General features: G+C 41.8%; 1 protein-coding gene across 3 annotated transcripts in view; it reads right to left on the bottom strand.

Annotated features, from left to right (window-relative positions):
- Positions 1-25,828, bottom strand: part of lrba (LPS-responsive vesicle trafficking, beach and anchor containing) — a 182,849-nt gene that overhangs the window by 43,204 nt on the left and 113,817 nt on the right. For all 3 annotated transcript variants that reach the window (XM_068727827.1, XM_068727829.1, XM_068727828.1), the window contains exons 40-45: positions 10,846-10,963; positions 10,600-10,702; positions 8,455-8,570; positions 8,234-8,346; positions 2,472-2,612; positions 612-731 (exon numbers count right to left, since the gene is read on the bottom strand). In XM_068727827.1, the coding sequence (XP_068583928.1) occupies positions 612-731; positions 2,472-2,612; positions 8,234-8,346; positions 8,455-8,570; positions 10,600-10,702; positions 10,846-10,963 (711 nt within the window). The remainder of the gene's footprint in view (positions 1-611; positions 732-2,471; positions 2,613-8,233; positions 8,347-8,454; positions 8,571-10,599; positions 10,703-10,845; positions 10,964-25,828) is intronic.

The raw sequence follows: 25,828 nt of genomic DNA, 5'->3' as shown, positions 1-25,828 counted from the left end.
CTCTTGTTGGGCTTTCGCAATCAAGCAATGGCCAACTACGTAGTAACACAATCCATATGTTTTATCGGCGGGATGTGAGGGGGGTGGTAAACGCAATCAAGCGTCAAAACCCCCAACACCACCGCTGTTCCCCCATCCAGTGACCCAGTGCCAGGAGACCAAGCAAAACCCAGCTTTGACATAGAATGTCTGACTGTAGTCGTAAATGTTTTAGGAGTGCAGTTAAAGTGTGCACTGGGGGTATGAAGGCCTTCAGTATGAGAATGACCTGAGCTGCTGCAGGGGCAGATCCAACCGCTCAGTGGAGTTTGGGGGCCCGGTGGGCAGGGATTCAAGTCCAGGTTATAGCTGGCTGAATCTGAGACAGACGGCTGGGACAGATGAGGATTAGTCTTACGCTTTGATCAGAAGACCAGGAAGCTTTCATTGCATAGGGACAATGATTGGTAGTGACTGGACATTACTCTTTTGAAACCTTTTCTTCTTTGTCTGTAAAGATGCTGGATGGGGATTTATTCTCCTGGAGTGCTCAACCCTTTATCTCTTCTTACCTTCTTACAAGTCAACCAGGAAAGTATTTTCACATCATGTGTGTGCATGCATCAGTGTACCTTAACATCAGATGTGTCTCTCTGGCAGTTCCTCCAGGCGCGGGACACTGAGGAGAAGGTGCGGTCAGCGTGGTCAAACTTCCCTCCTTGGAAGTTCAGAAAAAACGTGGTGAAGGGTTCCTGTTGATTAGAACAAAAATGCTTGAAATCTGAGCTCTGGCTTCTGCTGCTGTCAATGGCAACACCTATTGTGATTGGTCAAATAGAATCCCTTGTTGTGCAAAAAAAGAAATGCAGTAAAAGTCTTTGTTCTCCCTCTTACAAACTGAAATCCCAAAATGAACAAGTGAAATAATCCCAGTGAGCTACTAAAGCCAATACACTCTTGCTACTGACGCATTTCTAATCATGTATAATCTTGTTAGGAAAGATCAATAGCTGTCTCTCTGGCGAAATAGCCCCCAAGTGACATGGACACAATATGCTGGGCCACTGCCACAAACTAATACCGAAGATAGCTAATTAAGTTCAGTCTGAAATGACGTGGGCCTCATTTGTTTAAAAAGTGTGAGAGGTTAACCACATTGTATCATAGTTAAAACAACAGAATAGGATTATGGGCACGGTAAAGTCTCACGAATAAACACGAAATCCCCCCCCCAAAAAATAGTTCACAATTATTGCCCAAGTAGTTTTCAGTTACTCTGATGAGAGTTATAAGTGAGGGTTCCTGGTAAAGTGGCTTTAGAGTAAGCCTGCTAATGATGTGCAGGGATCAATGTGGAAACTCTACTGGGAGTCACTGAGACAGTGAGCTACTGGGACAATAACAGGAGAAAACTGCACGTTGGAGAAACTTAGTAACCTCCCTCTCCCTCGAGTGCAGTATGGAAAGATTGATGGCATCCATTCAACAAAAGGCACAGAAAGAGAGCACTCGGGTGCACAATGTATGTACACTGCATATACTCTCAAAAATAAATCAAATCACATAATATCTTGTATTCCTCAAATTTCTTAATATTTTGCTTGAGGGGAACATTTTTTTCATGGCAGACATTTAATTGCACTGTTTTTGTTGTTGTTTCATTGTTATATGGCAACAACATACAGTATAATAAATAATATGCAACAATAAACGAGGGACAATATGAATATGTTGCAATATTTAGCATACATATGCTCTTAATCTTAGATACATACATGTGTTTCTATGAAATAGGTGCCTAATTAAGAATGAATTAAAGATGATATTAAACTCCAAAGGGAAACAATTAATATCAATTTAAAAATCCATTATAAATAGTTTGACACATAAGTTGAATATGCTTACTGCTGTGCATAACTATACTACAACTACTACAACAACGTACTACGATGAGCTTCATTATTTAGATGTTAAAAAAGGAATATCCTGGACTACTACACATATACATCATGTTTTTGGATGCACATTATTATTTTTGCGATCAACATCTTACTGAATTTGTCCGAAACCGTAGACAAGGAAACAACATATAAAACAAACTATACACATATCAACAATGCCTTGCAAAATCAACAACTAAAAAACAACACTAGATAATGTGTGTGCAAGAAAATGTGGATATGTCAAGCCTCTACAGTGGATGTATGTGCTTTATGAATTACAGCGAAGGCTCTTTCCCTCAGAGCATTATCCACAAAGTGATTCAGCCATTCCTTTATCAAAGGAGGCTCATTGGAGAACCATGAGTCTATCTTGGTCTTATTGGCAGCAGTTAAACTTGCAAATATGATTTTCCTAAGGGCTGCATATCAATACTTTTTTTTTTATGATTTTCATAACACTAATAAAAAGCACAGCAAGAACGCTGCAAACATATTTTAAATCCACAGTAATTTTAATAGTATGCATCTTTTTATATACATTGCACTTACGATACGCAGCAGCCACATCATGGTGAAGCTGGAGGTGGAGTAGTGGGTACCATAGTGGAACTTCGGCACCTGATCGTCCTCCCAGGACTCATATCGGTCTGAAAAGAATGCTGCCCTCTTGGGGTTCAGAGCACCAATGGGCTATGGAGAAATTGAAACATAAAACATATTTTCAGATATTTTGAAACAGTGAAAAATGTCCTGCAACTTCCTTTAACTGCTGCTCGACATAAAAACAGAGTTAAAGATGAGAAATGACAAACTCATGGGCGTGATAGCAAAGGTAAAGCCGGAAAAGGATTACTGAATTTTACTGTGAATACCTTCACGGACCACTCTTTGAAGCATAACAGTTGCAAGGCAAATGAGGCTGGTAACCTTTGTGCAATTTCAAATGAATATTAGATGATGTTTCCCTTCAGACAGAGATCAATCCTTTCCCACAGAGTGCTTTTTAGAGGCTGTGAAACAGAGCCCCCGCAGCTGTAGTCTGTCAGAGAAAACTAATGCGCTCCAATGAAAGAGTGCCTACTAGGAATATCAATAGCAAGGCTGTGGGTTGCTTTAATTTCTACTTTTATTAATCTGTAACTAATACACTGGTCACCAGCCCTTTTTGTAGTCTAGAAAAATGGTTAAGTTGCATTAATTTTCCATCGCTCTACAAAACCAATAACGCTGTGCCGCTCGGCTATTATTTAAATACTCATTTATAGAAATCACTTTCAGGCTGGTTCAATTTTTATTAGTCTTCTGCTGGCTGTGCCTCATTCCCTCAAGCCCCCCTTCATCTTTCTCCCTCACACACAGACACACACACACACACACACACACACAGACACACACACACACACACACACACACACACACACACACACACACACACACACACACACACACACACACACACACACACACACACAGACACAGCAGATCAATGGTAATGGAATGATGGCCTTTTGAGGATGAGGGCCTAGTAGGGTGTGGATCAATTGGATCTCTTTCATATCATAGGGTGCCTGTCAGAGCAAGACGCAGCCAGGGCCAGGCATCGATATTGATCTGTGCTATGGCTACTGTTTTGTGCTGGTGTAATGGGGCATGCTTGTGTTCATGTATTTGAGTGTAGTAGAAGTGATGCACACAGGATTTGTGCAGAATTGGTTGCTTTTCTCGGTTTGGCGTGTGCATATATGTAGTCGTTTTGTTCAGAGCGTGTGCGGAGTTTCACAGTGAAATGCCTCGTGCCACCACACTGTGCAGCTCTGTGTTGACAGTGATACACTGTGGGCTTCCTCAGGGCCACTGGGGGGTGGGTGAGTACACACAGTGAATTATACATCAGGCCCATTGGTCTGATTTATAGCCCTAATAACAGTCGGCTCATTAAAAAAAGAAAAGGGAGAGGAGGCATATAAAATAAAAAAAAAAGACTGAAAGTGCCACAGTGACAGAGCGAGAGGGAGAATTGTGTGTGAGAGTGCGTGTGGGGGCTGTTGGTTTGCGCGTGCCCGACGTTGTTTACTGCTGTAAATTACTGTGGGGCTAGCGCTCTCAGCTTACAGTAGCTACAACAGAGCGGCGGTGAAGGCGCCGTACATCAGAGCAGAGCGCCCGGCAGTGCGCTGATGGACCGCCTGCTGCCGCCCCACCACAGATTGGCCTAATATGTCGTGGCAAAGAATAGCGCTCTGATGAGGACTCAGATAAATTAACCAATCTTGTAGTTTTAATTAGACTAGAGAGGAAGCTACAGAACGAAGATGTGCTGGCGCTTTGAAGAGGAAAACATCAGAGAATTAATCTTGGATTAGTCCTAATCACTTCTTCATCAACAGAGGAGATGGTGATGGTGTTGCAGAGCCACTTTAAGCCTCTGCGAGAAAACTTCAAAAGAAATAATTACAGTTGCCAAAAAAGGCAGGAAACTCAAAACAGATCGACATGTTTTGGACATCATTTACAATCAGATTCATGTTTATAACAAGAGAGGAGAAGTCACTTTACTAATTCAAGTCTGCATCAGAAATTGACAGTGTGTCACGGAAACATTAAACAGATAATTGAGATTATACTTAATGCTTCCTGTATGCCAACCTACCTGAAATGTCCTCCACAGTGAATATGTTCAGTAAGTTAACTTTGTAGCCTTCCAAATTATCCTCAGGTCGAGATCCCAAATAAAATGCATGTCTACTCAGAGAGAAAACACTGCCTTACGGAACAACAAGGATCTTCCTGAGAACTATTATAAGAACATTATCCAGTGCTGCTTTGCTTTTAAAACAATAATGGGTCACCGGTGATGAAGTATAATGGCTTACCGGCGATTTGAGCATCACTTGGGCTTTGAGTCATAAATCAAAAGAGCCTTTTTGAAAGGAGTGTTTATGTATAATGTCCTATTTAAACAGTGAAAATGGTGTGGAGGGCCTGGGGGATAAACATATGGGGCGCGTATGGTGAAATCAATACACCATTAGCTGATGTGGCTGTGAGTAGTAGGTTATAGCACAAAGGTACAGGGAACACTCAATAAATCCTCACTATTTCTGTTGCTATGTAAATGTAGACTACCTAATCTCCTAGGAGGTAAACAATTCTTTTGATTGTATGTTGTGCTTCATTAAAAGCGGGACAACAACAAGAATGACCACGCTTTTGCCTTCAGTGGAGTTGTATGACCCCATTGACCAATTACAAACATCCTACAGCTATCTATATGTAGGACAAGTGCATTCTTGTGGGGAAATGCGTGCAGAACCGGGGTGTACCAAAGGGTAGAGGAGAGTTACAACACTTGCAGTCAGTTCTAGTGTGGGCTTATCGTGACTACAATGTTATCTCGGGGGTCGACGTTTGATGTCAGGTTGAGGTTAGAGTTTATGATAAGAAACTCCCTGGGGTCAGAATGGCTCTGGCAACAGGGAACATAAATTCTGTGTGGCCTCTGTGGTGCTGGGGATGATGACAGTGTGTGACACACACACACACACACACACACACACACACACACACACACACACACACACACACACACACACACACACACACACACACACACACACACACACACGTTCATGGCAATTTGGCTTCTCAATGTCACTGGAGGCTTCTCAGATGACCTGTTTCTATATGAGACATCCAACCAACATGACATACAGTAAGGGGGAGGGGGGGGGGGGGGGGGATAAGAGAGATGTGGATGTGGAGAAAGAGACAGAGTGAGAGGCAAACACAAGGAGGAAGAGAACTAGAACAATAAAGAGGAAACAAAGCAGGAGGAAGGGGAGAAATTAAGCAAGGTGGTGAATGATGCAGACACAGCAGTGACGGTCAGAAAACATTAGGATGCAAAGAAAAGAAACACAGAGCGCCGATGATTGCGGATGCAGAATTGAAGGGGTGGGGGTTGATGTGGGGGGGGCTGTGCGGTGCCGCTTGCCCTTTTCCAGACACTGCAGTCTGCCACGGTCCAGTGGTCATACACTGATATCACACGTGTGTCGACAACATGAATAAAACAGATGTAATAAAGATTGGCCCCGCTCCCTCCCCTCCTTTTCTCTCTGCTGATATTCTGCTCTCTGAGGAGAGAAGAAACGCAAGGACAGCAAATGATGATATTCTTCTTCTCTTGCACTCTCTCCTCCTTCCTGTTTTGCTCTCAGATTGTCTCTTTGTTTCTCTTCCTTTCGCCCAATCTCCCCTTCATTCACTTAGTCCCCAGGGCTGTGAGGCTCGACTGTGCACAGGGGCTGAGCTGTCCAAACTTGAAGGCAGTGCAAAGGAGAAGAGTGGGAGGCAGAATGAGCGGGGAAACTGAATGAGGGCTACATGTTTGTGTGAGTCTGTGTGTGTGTGTGTGTGTGTGTGTGCTTGCGTGCGTGCGTGCGTGCGTGCGTGCGTGCGTGCGTGCGTGCGTGCGTGCGTGCGTGCGTTTGTTCGTGGGGCTAGTACAACTGTCACATTTCAGCCTACTGGGCAACATGAAGTCAGATAAACAGAGGAATTATGCAGCTTCATACAGTGGGGAAGGCTACACTGGGAGGGATAAAAACTGAGCATAGAGACACAGAAGAGCAGATGGGAAGTGAAAGCTGGACTGGGCAGAAGCTAAGGGACAAGGTGTTGACTGTTGGGGTGTTTGAATCTGTAAGACAGGGCGGTGTGAAAGAATGGAAGTGTGAGTGGACGGTTCATGTGCTTGAAGTAAATGTGCAGGGCTACTGTACTGCATTGGATGATAGCGTGCAGGTTTAAAGCATTTTAATGAATGTTTAGCTTAGTCACACAAGAATTTGTAAGATCAAAATGAACTCACTATTTCAAGAAAAGCACCGCTATCATTGAATTTGATTCAGTAAAGCTTTAGTAAATTTGCATTGCACTTCTGTTAAGAATTCAAATCGAGGTCACATCCAAATTCTCACCATTGACCATTTGCAAACTCCTGTAATCTCGGACTTTTAGAGCACCAAACAGAATCAGTGAGTCAGTTCCTATTAGCTCTGTGACAGGGGGCTATGTCCATCTTCAGAGTGATAAAAGCAACGTAACAAATATTTCTGGTTTCCACACAGTAACATGTTCCATTCTATCTCACTAGATGAGTACCTCCACCGCTCCCTCACCCTGCATGAACATGGGACGCTCTCAGGACCCAAACAAATGCCCTCAAGTGTAACTCTGAAATGCATTTCCTCCAACGTCTTCCCTGTCCATTAACACATGCCTTTATGTTTCCACGGCTGATTTATTCAGTCATTTTGGTTCCAGCAGCTAGACGGTCGCTCAATCACCTCACTCTAAAACTAATCCTCTGTCCTCCCATCGCTGGACAACATTACCCACGACTGATGTTAAAATGACGAGGGGAGCTGGCAAATAGTAGGTGCAGGTTTTTCCTTTTTCCGTGTGTGTATGTGTGGAAAAGACAGGGAGTTCATGCAAGTAAATAATTGCATGTCTACTTACAACATGGGGGAGAATCTGTTAAGTAGTTTCAGCGGTGTGAGTGAGTGTATTTATGTGCCAGGTAGCATCTCAGGGCAGGTCCCATTGTTTTAAACCCAATCACTTGATGCCTGGAGCTACCAGGGAGTATTACTTCACTTCCTGGGGTGTTGCAGAAGGTCAAACTTGAAAGAATTCAATTATGAAGTTTGAATTATGGACAGAAAATGGGAGTCACAGAGAGAGAGAACAAGTGCAGTTAAAATCTGCTTTGACTACAGCAAGGGCTGCCTCAACTAAGTCAACAACTAATCATACAGATTATCTGGTTTCTATATCAACAGCCATTTTGGAATGTCTGTCATAGTATTACCCCAATTTCATATATTTATACACATATATACCTCTGGATTTAGATTTGCCAACATACAGTAGATGAGGAGTAATGTCAGATACACAAAAAGTGTGTAAAAAAAAAAAAAAAAATCAAACTAATGCTAGTGTACTTCTAAAACCAAAACAATCAAATAATTGAGTAGTTAAATGAGGACAGCGCTACACCTGTGAAAAGATAGCAATCAGCCACGAGTGATTAAAGAGCTGGTTCACTAAACTATGATCAATGGCAATTACACAGCGACTAAATGGACTTTAAGAACCACACACACACACACACACACACACACACACACACACACACACAACCAAATATGTCCTCTCATTTTAGTGCCCTCCCTCTCTTTAGGATTAAAAAATGAAAAAAGACGAGTGAACAGGGAGGAGAGGATCGGCCTTGAGGGTCTCACCTTGGACAGATCTCTGAAGTTGCTGGGCAGAGTGAGGTCAAGTTCCTCCGAGTCGTAGTTGGTGATAATCCAGGGGAAGACCGGGTACTGGTTCAGGTCATTATAGGTCCGACCTGGTGGGAAAAAAAGAATGTGAGAAAAGAGACAGCAACAAAGATTGCACACATCATAGTAACAAGGACCAACAACATAAGCTCAAAGGTGTTGGGTGGGGTCCTCACCAGAGATGGTGTTGAGAAAGATGAGGTAATCGAAGTTGGATATCTCGCGGCGCTGCCAGCGCTGGGTCATGTTGGATGCCTTGAATAGCTGCTTTGGTGTGGCCAAGGATATGCGTCTACAAAGAGAAAGAGAGAAAAACTGATATTAAAACACTTGTAGCCATTGAAGTGTTTCTTGCCCTGAAGTAGAGCAGAGACAAAGTCTGTCACCACGTCACAAGAACAGCAATTAGCAGACCAGAAAATAAAAAAGCCTCGGGCTTATTAGACGTTTGCAATACAAATGTCATTATATGAAAAATCTTTTGAACTTACAGTACTGCTAATTAAGAAGACAAATTTGCAATAAATTGGTTTGAATACACATATTTTCGTGCATGTGCGCACACACAGAGCCGAGAGCATGATGTATGCAGTAGGACGAAAACAAATGACCCCCAATCCAATTAAAACAAAGGAAAATGATGGAATTAATCACTGTCAGGCTGTGAGATTATAGTCATTAGGCCTCTCAAAGGTGAAAATACGAGTGTACTACAAGACACATTGTTCTTTATATTCTGTATGGTCACCAAGCAATAAAGAGCATTAACATAATTCCTATGTAGGTTTCCACATTTTCTTTTCATCTCCAGTATATCACATCATAATCAAATGTAAACGCATAGAGAGGAGAAAAGACAGAAGGCGCTTGATAACGGCGAAATGATTTTAAAAGCAGTAGGGTAATATCTAATTATGAGCAACAATATTACATGGATAATGAAGTGTGGTTGTGCAATTATTGTTGTGGCACTCTGGCATTAAATAAAGCTGGTGTGTGTGCACTGAGCTGCCCTGTACAGCTGTCCTCGGGTCAAAGAGGCAAGGTGTAACCTGGCCTGCAGACTAGCTTGATAAATGAGCCAAACACAAACACACACAAATTCTCTCACCCTAACTCTGTGTGTGTGTGTGTGTGTGTGTGTGTGTGTGTGTGTGTGTGTGTGTGTGTGTTAAATATTATACACACGCCGTCCATGCACCTCCTTACTCAGACTGATTATATAGCCTTCGGTTTTCACCGTTTCAATTGCTTTTTTGTTTCCCAATATGTAGAAAACATTTCCCATAGATCCTAAATCTCCCTGACTCACACGTCACCTCCCCAAATATTCATGTATCCCACCAGACAACAACTGCCACGGCTCAGATTAAGAACAGACATTTCACAAAAAATATGAAACTGAAATAAATCCCAATGTGGAGAAGATTTAGATTTTACCATAAATTTAGATTTGGTTCAAACTCTTTTATTGTTGCCCATTGTTTGCTTTATATGTATTTGTACTTTCAAAAAATATTTCCTTAATATTTACTCTTCATGAAGGCTTCTTATTTTTCTTCCGTATCTAAATTTAGTGTCTAAAGATAGAAGGTGTCTTATTTTTTATAATGTAAATAATTGAGACAGATTTTTGATTTGGGGTTATATAAATAAAACTGATTTGACAATAACAACTTTTACCACCATTTAATGTATTAAACTTTAGCTGGTCGCGTAAGTTAATTAGAATGTTCCATTAAAAGTCATTATACAGTAAGACTTCCTGGGCACTACTTCATTTCTCTTGATTTCCACAGGACCTTATACTGGAACACACATGCAAGCAGCTGGGTTGGGCTTGGCTTCTGCACTTCCCGGACACAGAGCAGACATGATGTGAGGGAGGGCGAGGGAGGGGAGGGGCGAGGGAGGGGAGGGGGGGGTGTGCCCTGCAGGCTTACAAGCAACTATTTGCTTCACACTGATGGAAATAAATAAATGAACTGGACTGTGTTTGTGTGAAGCCAATTATGTTTGGGGGGGTGAGGAGAGAGTGGGAGGGATGGACAAGTCAGTGACCGAACCCTTGTGTGCATGTGACAGCAAGAAACGGAGGGAGAAAATTCAGTTTGGAGGTCTACGGTGTATAAGTGTCAGCAATGTGAATGTTTTCTAATCCCGTTTAACTCCCTTTAACTATAACTGTCTTTCAGTAACTTTAATATTCTGATCGGTTCAGATGTGGTGCTGTATGTGTTGCACACAAGTCGACAGAGAGATATTTAGAAACAAACAAAAATGAGTTATTGTGCATTTCTGCGTTTAGCTGTACGCCTCACCTGGTCTGTGGAAGGCCAAAGTTCGTCCCCACGCCAACACGAGGAAGACTGTGGACCACCTTCTTTACTGTGGCTGCGTCTGGGAAGTTGAATATGACTGCCGCTGAAGACAAGCACAGAAAAACGTCTATTTATTACATCAAGAATTATTTTCATCTTCCTTGTACCGCATAAAATCACCACACCGTGTTGTATATCCATCAAGGTGGCAATAAAAAGGTAAAATTTTAGCATGTGCTGTCTTACTTCTGTTGGCCATGAAGATTTCCAGAGCAGTATTCTGCAGTAGGTAGCGTCTGGAAAAGACGGCACGGATCTCTGTGAACAGCCATTTTCCATGAAGGCCTTCTGTATAGACTAAAATCTGGGGATAAGGAAAGGATATTTAAAAAGAAAGAGAGCAGAGAAGGACACAACAGATGAGAGAAAGGGAAGGGAAGAAGAGCAGATAGAAGGCTTGGTTAGTTCATTTTTCACACACGATGGCACGACGGGCTGAACAGCACGATTAATGTCTTATATTGATCAGCCTCAATGAAATAGAGATCCCTTCAGCAAGAGAATAGGCGCTTTTCAGCTAAACGAGGTGAAGGAAATGTTTAGTTCACTAAAAGATAATCCATATTACAGCATGCAGGTGACTAGGAGCATCTGAAAAGTATAAATAGAAATGGTTTGATGTGACAGGGATGAGGATAAGAGACTATTTCATGCTCAACATCTGATTAGACTATTTTCTGTATTTCCATGGAGGTAACTGACACCGGGGGTCAAACAATATTATGTTAGCTAGCTCCAGATTTTAAAATGCTTCGATGAGCTGAGCTTAATCTGTCCCCATGGAGATTGCGGTAGCTGTCAGAGTGACTTGTTCTGATGGCTGCCGCAGTGCCTGACAGACCCAGATGCTTGGCCCTGCCCCTGCCATTGGTACTCCTACTAATCCAGCATTTAGATTTGCTGCTAACCTACTTAGCACTGCTTTGTTAACTAGGCTTTTGTTTCAACCTCTGCTTTAAGTTTCAAAGGTGTCTGCTGACAGGGGGTGTACAGGGATGTGGTAGAAAAAGGTAAAAAGGGACACTTTAGGCTGTCACAGCTTGGTGACTTGGAGGATGTGTTATTAATCAAAAATATTCAAATGTGAGCTAGCAAGCTAGGACTAGTGTTAAGTTAAAGGAGCTCATTAAAAGGCAGGGGACAGCAGAGGGGACCAGCTGAGGCCAGCCAGCTGAGGACAGCCTGTCCCTCGCCGTCTCTATGAGGAATAAGATCTGCCTGCATCACAGACTCACTTCAAAGTCTCTGGAGTTCAATTAAATGTGGATTAGTGGCTTGGAGAAGCTGGCTGGGGCCGCAACCACCAGCGTCCCATCTTCCTTAACAGGGGCTAAAGATGACTATACCAGTCACCATCCGCCTGTAGCCAACTCCTCACAAAGATGCTGTGCAGCAGGCACAAGAGTAAACAGCACACTTTTTCTTTATTATCATTCAAAAAGTATTTCACAAGGCAAATCCCTTTGCGAGAAGTACAAAAATAAATGCTTAAGCAGAGATGTTCATTTCAGATATTTAAAAATGTATATATACTTTTCTTTTCATCCACTTACATTTCATTTACTCTAAGTGTAAATAGCAGAATGAAAGTGACTCATGTTTTTACAGCAAATATGAAGTTGCTGGCTAACTTAGCTTTGACTGGAAACAGCTAGCCTGGCAACAACATCCGTTGGTTTTATACTTCTGTTTTTGTACCGTTTAAACAAAGTGTTATAACTTGTTAATTAGTGCCTTGGGAGGTAGAGGCTCAAGAAAGTAATGTACAAATCATTATTTTAAAAAATGTAGAGGAGGTACATTGAAGGCAGAAAACAGACAAATTTCATAAATATTGTATAACTATGGGGCTGCATAGCAGGTCAACCATCATAACACATTGTTGTTTCTTTAAATCAAAAGTTACAGAGAGATAAATAGAAGTAGGATTAGGAACTGAATTAAATATCCTCTAGTATTTGACAACATGCATAGTATAGATGTCTAGTGATATATGGTCATTACATGAGATTTGTACTTTAGATGTGAGCAATTAAATATTCCATACTACAGGATTGGAATTATAGAATGCTGCATTTTTTAACAGTATGGTGGTCTGTAAGGTAAAAACAGACTGTTGAGGACATAACTAATCACAACTTCTCAATTTTGCGAGTTGAGGCGATTGAAACAGGCCATGACACCAGATTTATTCTCTCTACTGACAGACATGATGGCTGTCAAATTACCATGTCAAGAACCCAATAAAAAAAATTGCAGTGCGTTACCTGCTTTTTTTTTTTATTTACTTTTTTAAATCAACTTTACTTCTATCTGATCAAAAATGAAATTCCTGTTTTCAGGTGTATGATGAGTGAATGCTTGGAGGGTAACCTTTCACCTCCAAAAAGGGAGTGGTTGACTCATTTCATCCCCAGGAGTATACTCATAGACCTCAACATGGATGTCAAGAAGATGTCCGGGGCTGAAGTGATAAAGTTGCAGTCTCTGATTCCACAGACAGATATGACAGTAGCGGAGGCAGCCAGATATCATATTTGTCCCTGGACCAATGAATCTCCTGGATCGCTGTAAATAGCATTCTATGTTCCCAAGATCATTGTCCCTGTCGGCGGCGCCCTTTCCCTTGCAGATGAAAAAGCCGAGTGGGTGACAAGGAGCGTGACAAACTATCCATGCTGTAATGCTCTCGCCGTTCTGACCACGTCTGGACAAATTACAGCGGTGTGGAGGTTATTGTCCGGGCTGGAATTATGGCTGCACCAGCTTCCTCTGTGATAAATAGTAATGGTGGAAGTGGATCAGTCAGGCTCAAAGAGATGAGAATGCTACAGAAGCAGAGGAGGATTTTTTCTTAAAAGACCACCAAAAGCAGACTGTGCTGGGATTTGCATCACATTTAATTTCGACTCTTTGAACAAAAAAGGGCTGTTCAGTTTAAAAATGATACAAAAATATATATTTTTTTTACTGAGGTTGAAAAGAGGACAGAATATTCCATAAAGGGAACATAAAAAGAATCAGGAGCTTGTATGTCAACATGACTGGTTGCGAATAACACAGTTTTATTGATGTTTCATTTCAAGTGGAACATTATCCATGGATTCAGGTCTGGTGTGTCCCGAGATCAATTTCAAAGCGTCACGCGAGAGGACACAGCCAAAGCAGAAAACAAAGGAACTAGTCTTGATTGCAATGCTTTCTCTCCGTCTCTCCCTCCTCCTCTTTCAACCTGTTTGTGCGCCAGGCTGCTACTCATTTCTGAAGCACTGTCGTTTGTCTTTGTCAGATGCCCAAAAGACTGCGGAATGAAGAGGGACACATGAAGAGGGGCCGAGTGACTGTGGCTGCGGTGTGTAACCACACACACACACACACACACACACACACACAAACTGTCACCGCTGAATCTCGCAGACAGTCCTCGCCAGTGAACCCTCTTCATCGCCCTTTCCTTTAGCAAACCCAGTCTCCTTTAACAACCACTGCCTCTTCAGAAACATGGGTAAAGTCAAGTGGAGGAACATGACGACACTACAGATGAAATATAATTGAAACTGCACTCAATAAAGGGAGAGTTGGAGGAGCACCAGACCAACTATCAGCAGCATGGTTCAAGATAGATGAGGCCCTCAACTACCTTCGCTGTCGCCAGGCTGAGTGTGTGTGTGTTTCGGGGCTGATAAGACACTTGAGTTGAGGCGGACAGAGGCCACTGCCAATTACCAATAAAGTAAATCCTTATATGTCATAAAATAAGAAAAAAAATGTCTAATTTTAACTCCAATAGTCATTCAACATTCAACATAAACGGTGTTTGATAAGTGGGAGACGCATATTTGCTCGTTCAGTTTAATGTGCTGTGCGTCCTTGAAGGAAAATGAGGTGATTGAAGTTCAATTTGTTGCCTGTTATTAAGTATTTCCGCATGGCTGCCTCAGTTAAAGGATAATGGATGAGGGATTTATTATTACCTTTTGGTCAAATGAAGTGGTGTGGGAGATAAGGTGATGAAATTAATGAGCGGGAGGAAGAGAGGTGATCCATCAACATCAAAACGGAGACGAGGGACAAGCGGCATTGGGAGAACTTGATAGAATTCATAACAACAACACAAAACCTGTGGACTTATCAGCATGTAACGCTGCTTATTGCTTTTCATTTCCCAAAAGCTGTCCACGTCCACGCTCCTCGCCACTCACTACTCCATGCGTCACACAATTACTTTTACATGCAAACAATGGGCCGAGGTTGCAGAATCAACATTAATTAAATGAGACTCCCCGTTTCTCAGTCGAAAGTCACAAATGCAAAGTAAACCACTGCACATAGTAACATCATAGCCGTGCTGTTTGTGACACTTCCTCACTTGACTGACCACAGAATCAAGCCATCTACAATAACCAGAGTTTCAGTGGACCGAGACGCTGACGTTCAATTTACTGCTGCGGCAAATGAGAAAGAAATCTCTGGCGAACACAAGCTGACATTTAAGGGCTTTTTGACACCATCACCTGGTGCATCATTCACAAACATACAGTTTACAACACTTATAATCCTACTCTCACTATTCCTTACACATCTATTCTGGTTTGCCTCCTCCCCCTTCACACCAACCCCCACCACCCTCTGTTCCACACTGGTAAACGAGGCCTTGTCACTCCCCATCAGTAAATGAGTTCATCGGACTAACGAGCAAGCAAAGGGCCCCGACACACTAACAAGGGTCTGTTGGCTGCCTGTGCCTCTGGACCAATCAGGACCCTCATCACCGTTGACACAAAGCCTCCAAAAGCCCTCTGGAGCCAATTAAGACAGATTTTGCTTTTGAGATTGAGTGATAGCCAGAAGGAAAAAAAAAAAAGATAGGACGAAGGAGCAGGAAGGACTGAGAGTACTGTACTGGAAAGGGGGACAGAAAGATGCATCGACATATTTTCATTGTAAGGATTTACTAAAAGAGGTGTGTTTCAATCAAATCATAGTGAGAAGGTGTAGTTAGTTTGTAGGCTGAGCTTGGGGGGGAAATAGGAGTCATTCAAGAGGAAAACAATGCTCCCTCACCGTAAGAACCTGGAATCATATGACTTTAAGACAGTGCAGCCACATGACTCGACTTTCACACTCCAGCAGTTATCCTGTAGCCTTTGTGCCTCAGCAAGAGTATGATTCAACCAACTGGTCATGTGCTCCATGACTGTTTAAGTATGGGAGTAGTGTAGCGGGGCAAGCAGTGAAAATACAAAAATGTGTAAAAAAGAATTATTAAAAATCTCACATATGTGACAAATATGCTTATTTGTTTTCTTGCCAAGAGTTGAATGAGAAAATTGATACCACTCTCATATCCAAGTCCTGCACACAACTCCCTGGTAAAGCCATACATTGTTGTTTTTACACCTTTGGTTTGGTATGGATTTTAAAAGATATAGCGTGTTAATTATTGATTTTTAGAGGTATAATGATGATAATAACAATAATAATATTTTTTCTTGATAACACACCAATGCACCAGGGGTTTGGTGTCTAGATCAAATGCACCTCGAGAGTAAAAAGTACATTTTGCACTTTTCTAGTCTTCCGACCACTCAAAGTGCTTTAACACATATCATTCACCCATTCATACAATGATGGCAGGGGCTACCATGCAAGGAACTACCTGCCCAACAGGACTCTAACCATTCATAAGCAATTTGGGATCAAGTGTCTTGCCCCACAGACACATCGAGCAGAGCCGGGGATCGAACCGCCGATCCTCTGATTGAAGAACGACCCTGCTCTACCACTGAGCCACAGTCCTCCAGAAGGTGAACTGGCACCTCTCCAGCTACCAGTCCACACTCCGTACTTGGTAAGACCAGGACTTGAATCGGATACCCAAGTAGAGCGAAAAAGCACATATACCAAACCGTCAAGCTATCGTTATATTAACAATAATAAGCAGTCAGATTTGTATATTATCCATGTACCTAGGATCTTTGTATAAGTGAGAACGGACAATGCTGGGTATTGGGTGCATTGTCAACAAGCTTCAATTTAAGTAGTCAAAGCCATTTGTGTCCACCAATGACTGATGGGCACAATTGTTCTACCATCATGTAACTAATTCAAGATGTAATCACTGGACACATAAAGGCCTATTTGCCTTGAGGGCAGTAAAACAAACTACAAGCTAAAAAGAAATAAACATAACTAAGAAGCTGCGCTGGAGTGTGAGAGAATTAAAGCAAAATAAACAAGCCCAGCTTGCAGCAAGTGTAGGTTATGAAGCCTAAAGGCTCAAAGCATTCAGTCCAAACGTCACCCAGTAAGGGTCTGCACTCCCTAAAGAAAGTCCCCTTTGAAAGGATCTGTGGGGCCACTTAGTCTGAATTTAGCCTAATAAGGATTAAACCCCTTTTTGGCCCTTTTCACTGTTTGCTAACAGGTTAGCCTTTTCTCCTTTCCTTTCCTTGGCTGCTTAGCCTTTTTGAAGAGGGAACAAAAAAAAAAGGTCTTGTGTGGATTTAGGGAAATGCTGCAGTGATCTCGGGGTTAATTGGTAGAGAAGTGAAGACTTCAGTGCATTAACTCATTAAACATTCAGCCTTTGGGCATAAGCTATAAGGACGAAAGCCTCAGAAGACCCCCGACACATAATAACACCAAAGCGGCAATACTAAACACTAATGGTGTCAGGGATATACATAAACATGGAATTCATAAATGAAAATGAGTCATAACATTGGTAAATACAACAATGTGAACCTTTTCAACCCAAAAGTGTTACATATTTTGGTAATTTACACATAGATAGCTTTAGGGATGCCAACGTATATAAAATGTCTCTTCTCGTTTTGTTTTTCTTGCATTCAAAATTAGAGCTTCCCTTTTTTTTTTACCCCATCGCAGCTTAGACTGGGGCCGCAAAGGGCACAGTTAGTGGCTCAAAGGTGATGGGGAACAAAGGATGGATAAGGCCACATAAGTGAAGGGAAGAGGGGTGTGAAATGCACCAGACAGCCACAAATTGAGAAGATCCTCTCTGCTGTCTTTGCACGACGCACATTTAAAACCTTCAACTAGGATATAGTGCATAATAAAATGCACCCCTAAGAGCTGCAAAGCAGCTACACACAGTGTAAGACCTTAACAGTATTGCTGGGCACCTGTTGAGAGTGCGCTGAAAGGGTTTGAATACATTTCTTGATGTGTCATGCTCATCAGTAAACAATTGCACATCAGGAAACGGAGTAAAAGAATGTTTCTGCTTTTCACAGATATTCAGAAAATCGAGGAGACAGCACAGAGCCACCGCTGAAGCGCAGGAGGTGTTTTAGCCTCAATGCTTTTGGCACTCTGTTCCCCTATAAGCTGCCATGGCAAACATCACACAGGTTAAGATCGCTGACCGGCTCCTATCGCATTCTCCCCGCTTTCCTTCAATCTCTCATTTTGCCATTTAGTGGTGGATAGGCTTTTTTGGAGTTGGTGCAAGGCTTCGCTGAAGTAAATTCTTTTCTAATCCGGCTTTTGTCACCAGCTTAAGTGGGTGTGGGGTGAAAAGTACACCCCTGTTGGGGAATTCGGGGTTGGTTGTCCGAAGCAAAAGAGGAGAGAGAGAATGGGACTTGTATAAAGGAACAGCAGTGGAGACTTTTAAGAATTTGACGGTGACTCAATTGGAGCTACAGGTTTATCAGTGACAAACATTTTGAGATACAACCGTAAAAGAGTGAATTTAATTAGTGAGCATCTTTAATATTCTGGAGGCAGATAAATTATGAGTGAAGTGAATGTGAAAAGTGGAGTACAACAAGATTCACTTAGACGATAGCAGAAGTCTGTCTACTATCGACAACCTTTGTAGAGTTACAAAGGGTTTTGTTTATTAAGGCAGAACAAGCTATAAACACAACTTTGACATATATCTACATCACATTATAAAGTTGTTAAAACAAACATTTTAGCATAAGTCATTTGCACATCCAGCAAACATGGAGCAATATCAGCATGTATTTGCAGTTGTGCTTTGGCTGCTTTATAAATGCAAGTTAAATATTCACTCTCCTTGTAGCTCCTTCATGGTCTATTGCAATCCTAACAAAAATACCTGTCTAAATGTGACACTTAGTTCAGCAGCTAGTCTCCAACTTTGACTGTCTGCAATCTAGTGTACAGATGTGTATACAAATCTCATTATACTGCATCTTATTCTACCGTCGTTTTTCTACAGAGCAGAAGTAAAGCTTGGTTGTGCTGATGTCTGCTAGAAATGAGTGTTGGATGAGTAAGTAATCTGCAGAATGTCCCTATGGATGTACCATTTCAGCCAGACTGGATGGGTCATTAACCATTATGGCAACGGAGGCACCAGCATTCAGCAATGTAACATTCTGCTCTCCGGCACATGAGATATCGTTACACAACAGTGCTATCAGCTTACCTTATAAAAACAAATGCATCTGGTTAGAATGACTCTTGATTTCTATTCGGAATTAATAGCTGTGATAAATATATTATGTCCTAGTCCATTTTGGCTTTGTATTTATGAGGCATTCTAAGATTAGAAATACTGATAAAAGGAAGCCCAACAACACACCTATTAACTCAAATTCTCCAACATGTGGATCTAGTTTTATCATTTCAAATGCAGCGCAGACCTTTTTGACAAAACAAGAGCACATTTACAATTCCAATTTCAAATATGCCGGGCTGGACATCAATTTTTCAATTGGAGCTGGCTGTCTCTCTGACCTCAGCTGAATAACAGAGGCTTGTGTGAACAGCAGGTACACAGGTGCCGATTGTAATATCAGTAGCCTACTAGGCAGACTGGCATCCATAAACAGGTCTATCCATCAGGCTGGTGTGTTGCCTCTGACACGTGTGTCAGAGGCAGACGAAGGGAATAAATGATGGAGAGAGGGGATCAATCAAAGGAAGGGAGGGGAGGCACCTGCCCCCTGACTGGCCCAGTCAAACCCAGAGATGGAGCATGATGGAGGGGCTAGGCTCAGGTGCAAAGAGGGGGTGGCAGCTCTTTGTCTGGAGGTGCTTGGTTAAGTGTGAGCCGGGTCTCGGCCACAGTGGTCTGTGGTTGTGTTGAGGTCCAAAGTCAGGTCACAAACAGAGGGATGGATAGAGAGAGGCCGAGCATGTTTACTGGTGAAAAGAGATGGGGTAGTTGTTTGTGTGCTTGTGTGGGAGGGAAGAGCAATTGGAAGGGAGACATTAGTCATCATTAGGTGGCGAGATGACACAGTGTCTAATGGTTCTTTATGTGATTGCCAATGTGGCAATCGTCTTTCCTCGACCTGTCCTACCTGGTTACAACTCACTGCAGAGATTCATCTGCCTGATTTGCACAAGATGCACGGTTTACATCTCGCCAAGGCTAAAAAAAACAAAAAAAGACTTATGAGTCATGCTACCTGTTCTGTGAGGCTATACTTTGTCACAAGGTGCTTTGAGATATATCTTTGTTTAGCATGTTAGCATGCTAACATTTGCTAATTAGAACTAAACACAAAGTACAGATGAGGCTGAGGGAAATGCCATTTGTTTTGAAGAAGTATTGAGAAAGAGACCTGCTGATGGCGCTACATAAATAGTTAAGGGATCATCAAAATGATCACAATTCATCCTGCAAGTACATGATTGTATTGATGCATCCAATAGTTGTCGTGACGACCCACTTAAAACCCCAAAAGTCAAACATGTTGTGGCACAAGGGTAAAGTCAGGGTATAACTACAGTTAATTGTGATTCATCATCTGGAAACCATGAATGTCTGTGCAACATTTGGTGCCAATTCATGTGATAAAGGTTGATTAATATTACTGGATAAGCAAAAACTTTGACCCAATGGTGACCTAAATGAATATTCAGGAGATCATCAAAGTGAGAAGGACTCATTCTATGGGGACCATGAACGTCTGAATGAAATTTCATGGCTATCCACCCAATAGTTGTTGAGATATTTCACTAAAAACTTAAAGTGTCAATCTCACTGTTGAGGAAAAATCCCGACAATGGCATGGCTTAACTCACAAAAAAAAGGAAAAGGAATCATCTTGAATTCTGCACATGTAACTCAAAGTCTGTCAATAGGCAAATTCCAGAGGATATCTGACAAATACGAGAACAAAGACCATGAGCAAAAGGATAAGACAGTATTTTGGCTTCTTCAAAGCTTTGAGGCCCATCACTAACAAGTCTTCCTCCATCAGTCTTAAACACCCAACATGTGGCCAGGGGACCGCTGACCTCATCCCTACAGAATGAGTAAGGCATCGCTGATATAACCTCACTCAAACAACTGGACTGTAATACGAGAGACTACATCACAAACATCGATGTGGCTTGAGACTAAAAGGGAGAGGAGGTGGTTTACATACGCATTTCGTGTTAGGGAGACACAGATAAAGATAAAGAGAGAGTAAAAAAGGTAACAAGACTTTACTGCTCTACTGGGGAACTGAAACTCACTTCAGGAAGCTTTAAACCTTTATTTGGCCTTATCTCCTCTAATTGGCCTAAATCATTTGTAATTGTTTGCACATGTCTTTATGTTGAGCAGCTCCCGAAGCTCGGACGGTGACTTGACGTAAGCAGTGAGGCAAATCGAGAGGAGCAGCATGATAATAATTGGGTTTCCTGATGACTGGATGAGCCAAACTGGGCTGCGGGGAATGATGCTTGTGATTAAACTGACCATGGATGTTTAGGATTCGAGGAAAGAGAAAATCAGAGAGGAATACGCGACGGCTGTGATGCTAACGAGTCCGTCTCCGGTAAGGAAATGTTTCATGTCTCACAAGTGCTATAATCACTGTACCTGGCAACCAGGGAGGGACAGACAGGGAAATAGTGGCGGAAAGAGGGGAAGGAAAGAGAAAGAAGGTCATCCCAACCCATCACTCCGCCGGTTGTTGTCGTGGTGTGGCTGAGCGATTTATTGACCATCCCAAGATGCACTCTGTCAGAGCGGACGAGGACAGCGGAGGGAATGGATGGTGAAGCGGCATGAAGCAGAGGCAGAGGGAGGGAACAAGGGAGGGAAGGAGGCCAATATGAATGAGTGAGAGTGAGGGGATCCGTTTCCTCTGGCTCATTGATAATGACATACCTGCTTGGGCTGTCCGTTAGTCCTATAGCACACACTACTTAGGCTCTAACTGGAAAATCAATAGGCTCCTCTCTCAGAGACCTCTTGCTGCCATGGCTCTTTGTGATTGGCAGCTGCAGCCGAAGGTCGTCCCTGGTGACCATGAGAGTTTGGCAGAGCGAGCAGTGGGAGGGGGGGGGGGGGGGGGTGCAGTCCCAGCAGTTTGACACTTTAGGGAGAGCTTAACGATATGGGACTGGTTGCTACATAACACCGCGGTGGTTCTCTTTGACTGAGAGACCATCCATTCAGCCACTCCAGCTAACCCCGAGAAGCCGTCACCACCCCACTAATTAGAGTTACCAATGTCTTCTCAACGGGGGTTTTATCATTGCGTAGTCCAAGGTTGGACACTGACCTTTAGGAAAAATTTACTGATGTTCTTTCCAAAATGTTTTTTCTATCTGGCCTTTGGCTGAAACTTTTTGGAAACAGTTTGGATCTCCACAGGATTCAGAAAAAGCAGCAGTTAAACTTCAATCAGCTGGGTTTTACAGTTAATTACAGCATACAAAAAAAACTGAGAAGGTCATATGAGGCAAAATAATAGTGCTCACACTATGTTACATAGTGCGGTATTTGGTTTTGAATTGTAACATGCCATTAGGTGCATGGCATGATTTTTTTTTAACAGTCTTTAGAACCTTTTTCTGTGATTTTGTTTCACATCGTTGTGTGGCCCAGTAAGTGATCATTTCAATAATTTCTCCATCAATTAATTCCTCCCTAAATATGTCCCAATAGCATTCTAGTAAAGTACATGTAATGTATTACAGTTGACAATGCAAAATGTTGGAGTTAGTCCAATAAACAATTACGTGTACTTTTCCTTTTATACTGACATGAGTATACAAGTCAAGTCTCAACTTCAATCGGCTGCTTAACAATTTGAAAAGTTCATAAATAAAAAAAAAAATTTCAATATATTTCTAACTTACTTTCTGTATTTTTTAATATGTTGCTGAAGCTGTCACACCATCCTCAACATTTTCACTTTTTATTCTGCTTTGTCATTTCCAGTGTGTGATGGATTGTGGGACGTTGTAAATCAAATCAGAAATAATATGACTTTAATGTGAATTCCATTATTTATTTTGCCACCGTGAAATAACTACATACTCAATCCACAGTTAGAATGAGTTAATAGTAGTCAGTAGTTTTGCTATCTGGACACAAGAATAGTTTGTAATACACTCAGAGTGCAATGGGGATCTAAGGGAGGGTTCCTCCAATCAGGCTTTTGCTGGTATTCCCTTTGACCAATCAGCTGGAAGTAGAGCGAATTTCACTTCCTCATTCATGCAATATTAGTAGTCTCCACGAGTGGCTCTGCAACAATAACTCCACATGCAATATTGATGGCTTGTGTCTAAACGCAGAGAGGGAGATGCTAAACACAAACACACGTACCAACACACAGGCAAACACACACATCTGCTGCGTGACTTCATCAGTTCTGCTATCTGCCGAGCAGATGCAGAGGCCTGCCAGGCAATTAGTTGCCTGCGATGATTTTCTTTGAGCCCTCTATGGAGGGAGCAGCTGGGTCCACCCGGGTTTAGGAGACAGCAACAAAACGTGCGTCAAAATGTACTCGCTCAGTTCACATGTGTGCCGATGTCGGTCTATGCGCACATGTGCATGTGTTGTTAGGTACTGAGCCACTTTTCCAGCCCCGATCATGTTTCCAGAGAGAGGAAAAGGGAAAAAGAGCATCTACCTAAAAAAAAATGCTAAGCCTCGACACCCCCCTCCCTTATCACTCACTTGGAATTCCAAAGCACACTAAGCCAAAACGAGAAAGGGAGGAAGCTTTCTATTGCCTTCTTTAAATATCTTCTAATGTCTTACCAAGCCATAAAACATAACATTTAGAGATGTACTGCGAGGTCATTGTAAGCATATCTGTAAATGACTTAAGCTACTTTTGCTTTGTATTTGTCACATGTACAGTATAGTACAGTCAACAAGTAGATAAACTAACAACTTATGACTGAAATTCAAATTTTCGACGATTTCTTTTTGACATTCATGAAACAGAATCATCACATAAAAGGGACCATTTAAGTTAGAAATATGTTTGAAAGACTAATGATGTCTTTGAGGTTGTTTTGCTAATTGTAAACCCTCTAATAGAAACAGTGTAGTGTGCACAGTACTGAGCCACCTGGGGGTACTCAGTGTAATCTGGTAGGAGGGAGAGGGAACAGAAGAATAAAGCAGAGACCGTAGGACCGACGGCCAGAGCAAGGACAGAAGAAGAGAAAAACAAAAGATGAGAGGCAGCGAGGTTACTCATCAGCTGGCAGAGATTTGCACTGGCATGGACACTGTTTTGTGCTTGGGAGGGGATCACCGTGGAGTCGTCACACAGACTCAGATCAAAGGGCTCTCTGACAGGCCCCTGATCTTTTCTCCAGTCAATATTAACCAGGGGGGAACTCTTTAGGCACCACAGATAATTCTCAACGTTTTCAGTAGATAAAGGGCACAAAGAAGTAGCAAGAATGGATGAATGAGTGAGGTGGCCTTTGTCATTATTGTATATATGCTTACTATAAAAGGGGGAATCATTTGAGAAGAAATAGATAGAATAGAAACTAAAAACTGTCCCAAACACCCCCAAAGTTTCTTCCGGCCTCCCTGGTATAGTGTGCTACTTCTGTGTTCCAGCCACGACTGTAATGTGCAGAACGACACACAAAAGGTACACACAGTTTTCTGAGATAAGGCTGACCTTTACATTTTAACTCGTAAAATAGACAGATCTCATAAAGTCTACTGTATCCAGTCTATTCTACGTTGCAATAAAAAAAATTAACACAGTTGCTAGGAACATGTGGTTTGAAAGGTGCACCAAAACGGATTCATTATGTGTTCTGCCTGCCGCCGTAGATTTCATTAAATTACAGTTAGCATGTCCTTCATAATATTTGGACACTTGCTCTCCAAGTCGATTAATCTCTCCGGAGCTGTGAGCTTGGTAATAAAGAGTAAAATCAAACAGCCAGACATTTTTTTCTTATTTATTTCTTTCGGGTTCTATCTTTTTCCTAATTTTTAAACATTAAGATAACTCACGTTTTACTTGAGTGAGATGCGGAGGGAAGGAATGCCAAATAAGATAAGATAATCCTTTATTAGTCCCGCAGTGGGGAAATTTACAATCTTAGTTTAACTAAAGTCAAATTTCAATTATTGATTGAAAAATTTCCCAGTAAGTCAACTGGTGCTTTTTTTTTTTGCCAGTTTCTCTGGATACTCCAGTAGTTCTAGGAAGAATATCCAAATAGATGTGTGTCGCTTGTCCATCAAATTCAACAGTCAAGACACACAAGCAAATGCTTGTCAGTAATGTTTCACCTTGAATGTTTTTTCTTGGTGGGGAAAACCTCTTCACTGAGACTAAATTGAAATGAATTATTCTAGATGGGCAAACAGTCCCTGCCAAGTCAAACCTAATAACAGAACACTGTGCAGAATCTGTGTATGTTATTGACATATGGTATATAACAAAATATAAAGTTTGTGTGACATGTTACCGTCTTTGAAGAAGAAAACAAATATGATGCGAACCCATAAAAATCATATAGAATGAGTTTTCATTTTTATATTTAAAGCGTATTTGTTGACATGAACTCAAATATTCAGCAGGTCTTCCAAACTGAACTAAATAATAAATTCTACATTTGTTTTATGATAAGTTACTTTACACTCCCTAAAGACTCATCAGCACTCGCAAAAAGGCTACATGATGAAGTCCAGAGAATGTGTCACTATGAAGGGGGGGCTCATTAATCTTTGCCTCTTCTGAAATGTTTGTGGCTTACTTGCATAGTTGGCTACTTCATATCAGTAAATGGGTTTCTGGAAATCATTGCTGAATCAATACCTTGCATTATGTAACATCACTGCTGTAACAAGTGTCACAACATTCATGCATATTTTATTTGTATTTCATTTGCACAAATATAGCGGTGTTTGGTTTCTATGACCTCTGGATTGCAGTTTCAACAGGCG

Source organism: Cebidichthys violaceus, unplaced genomic scaffold, assembly GCF_023349555.1.
Source record: "Cebidichthys violaceus isolate CVI_PGR_0920_01 unplaced genomic scaffold, fCebVio1.0.p SCAF_4, whole genome shotgun sequence".
NCBI lineage: Eukaryota > Metazoa > Chordata > Actinopteri > Perciformes > Stichaeidae > Cebidichthys > Cebidichthys violaceus.
This window is presented reverse-complemented; position numbering and strand designations above follow the sequence as displayed.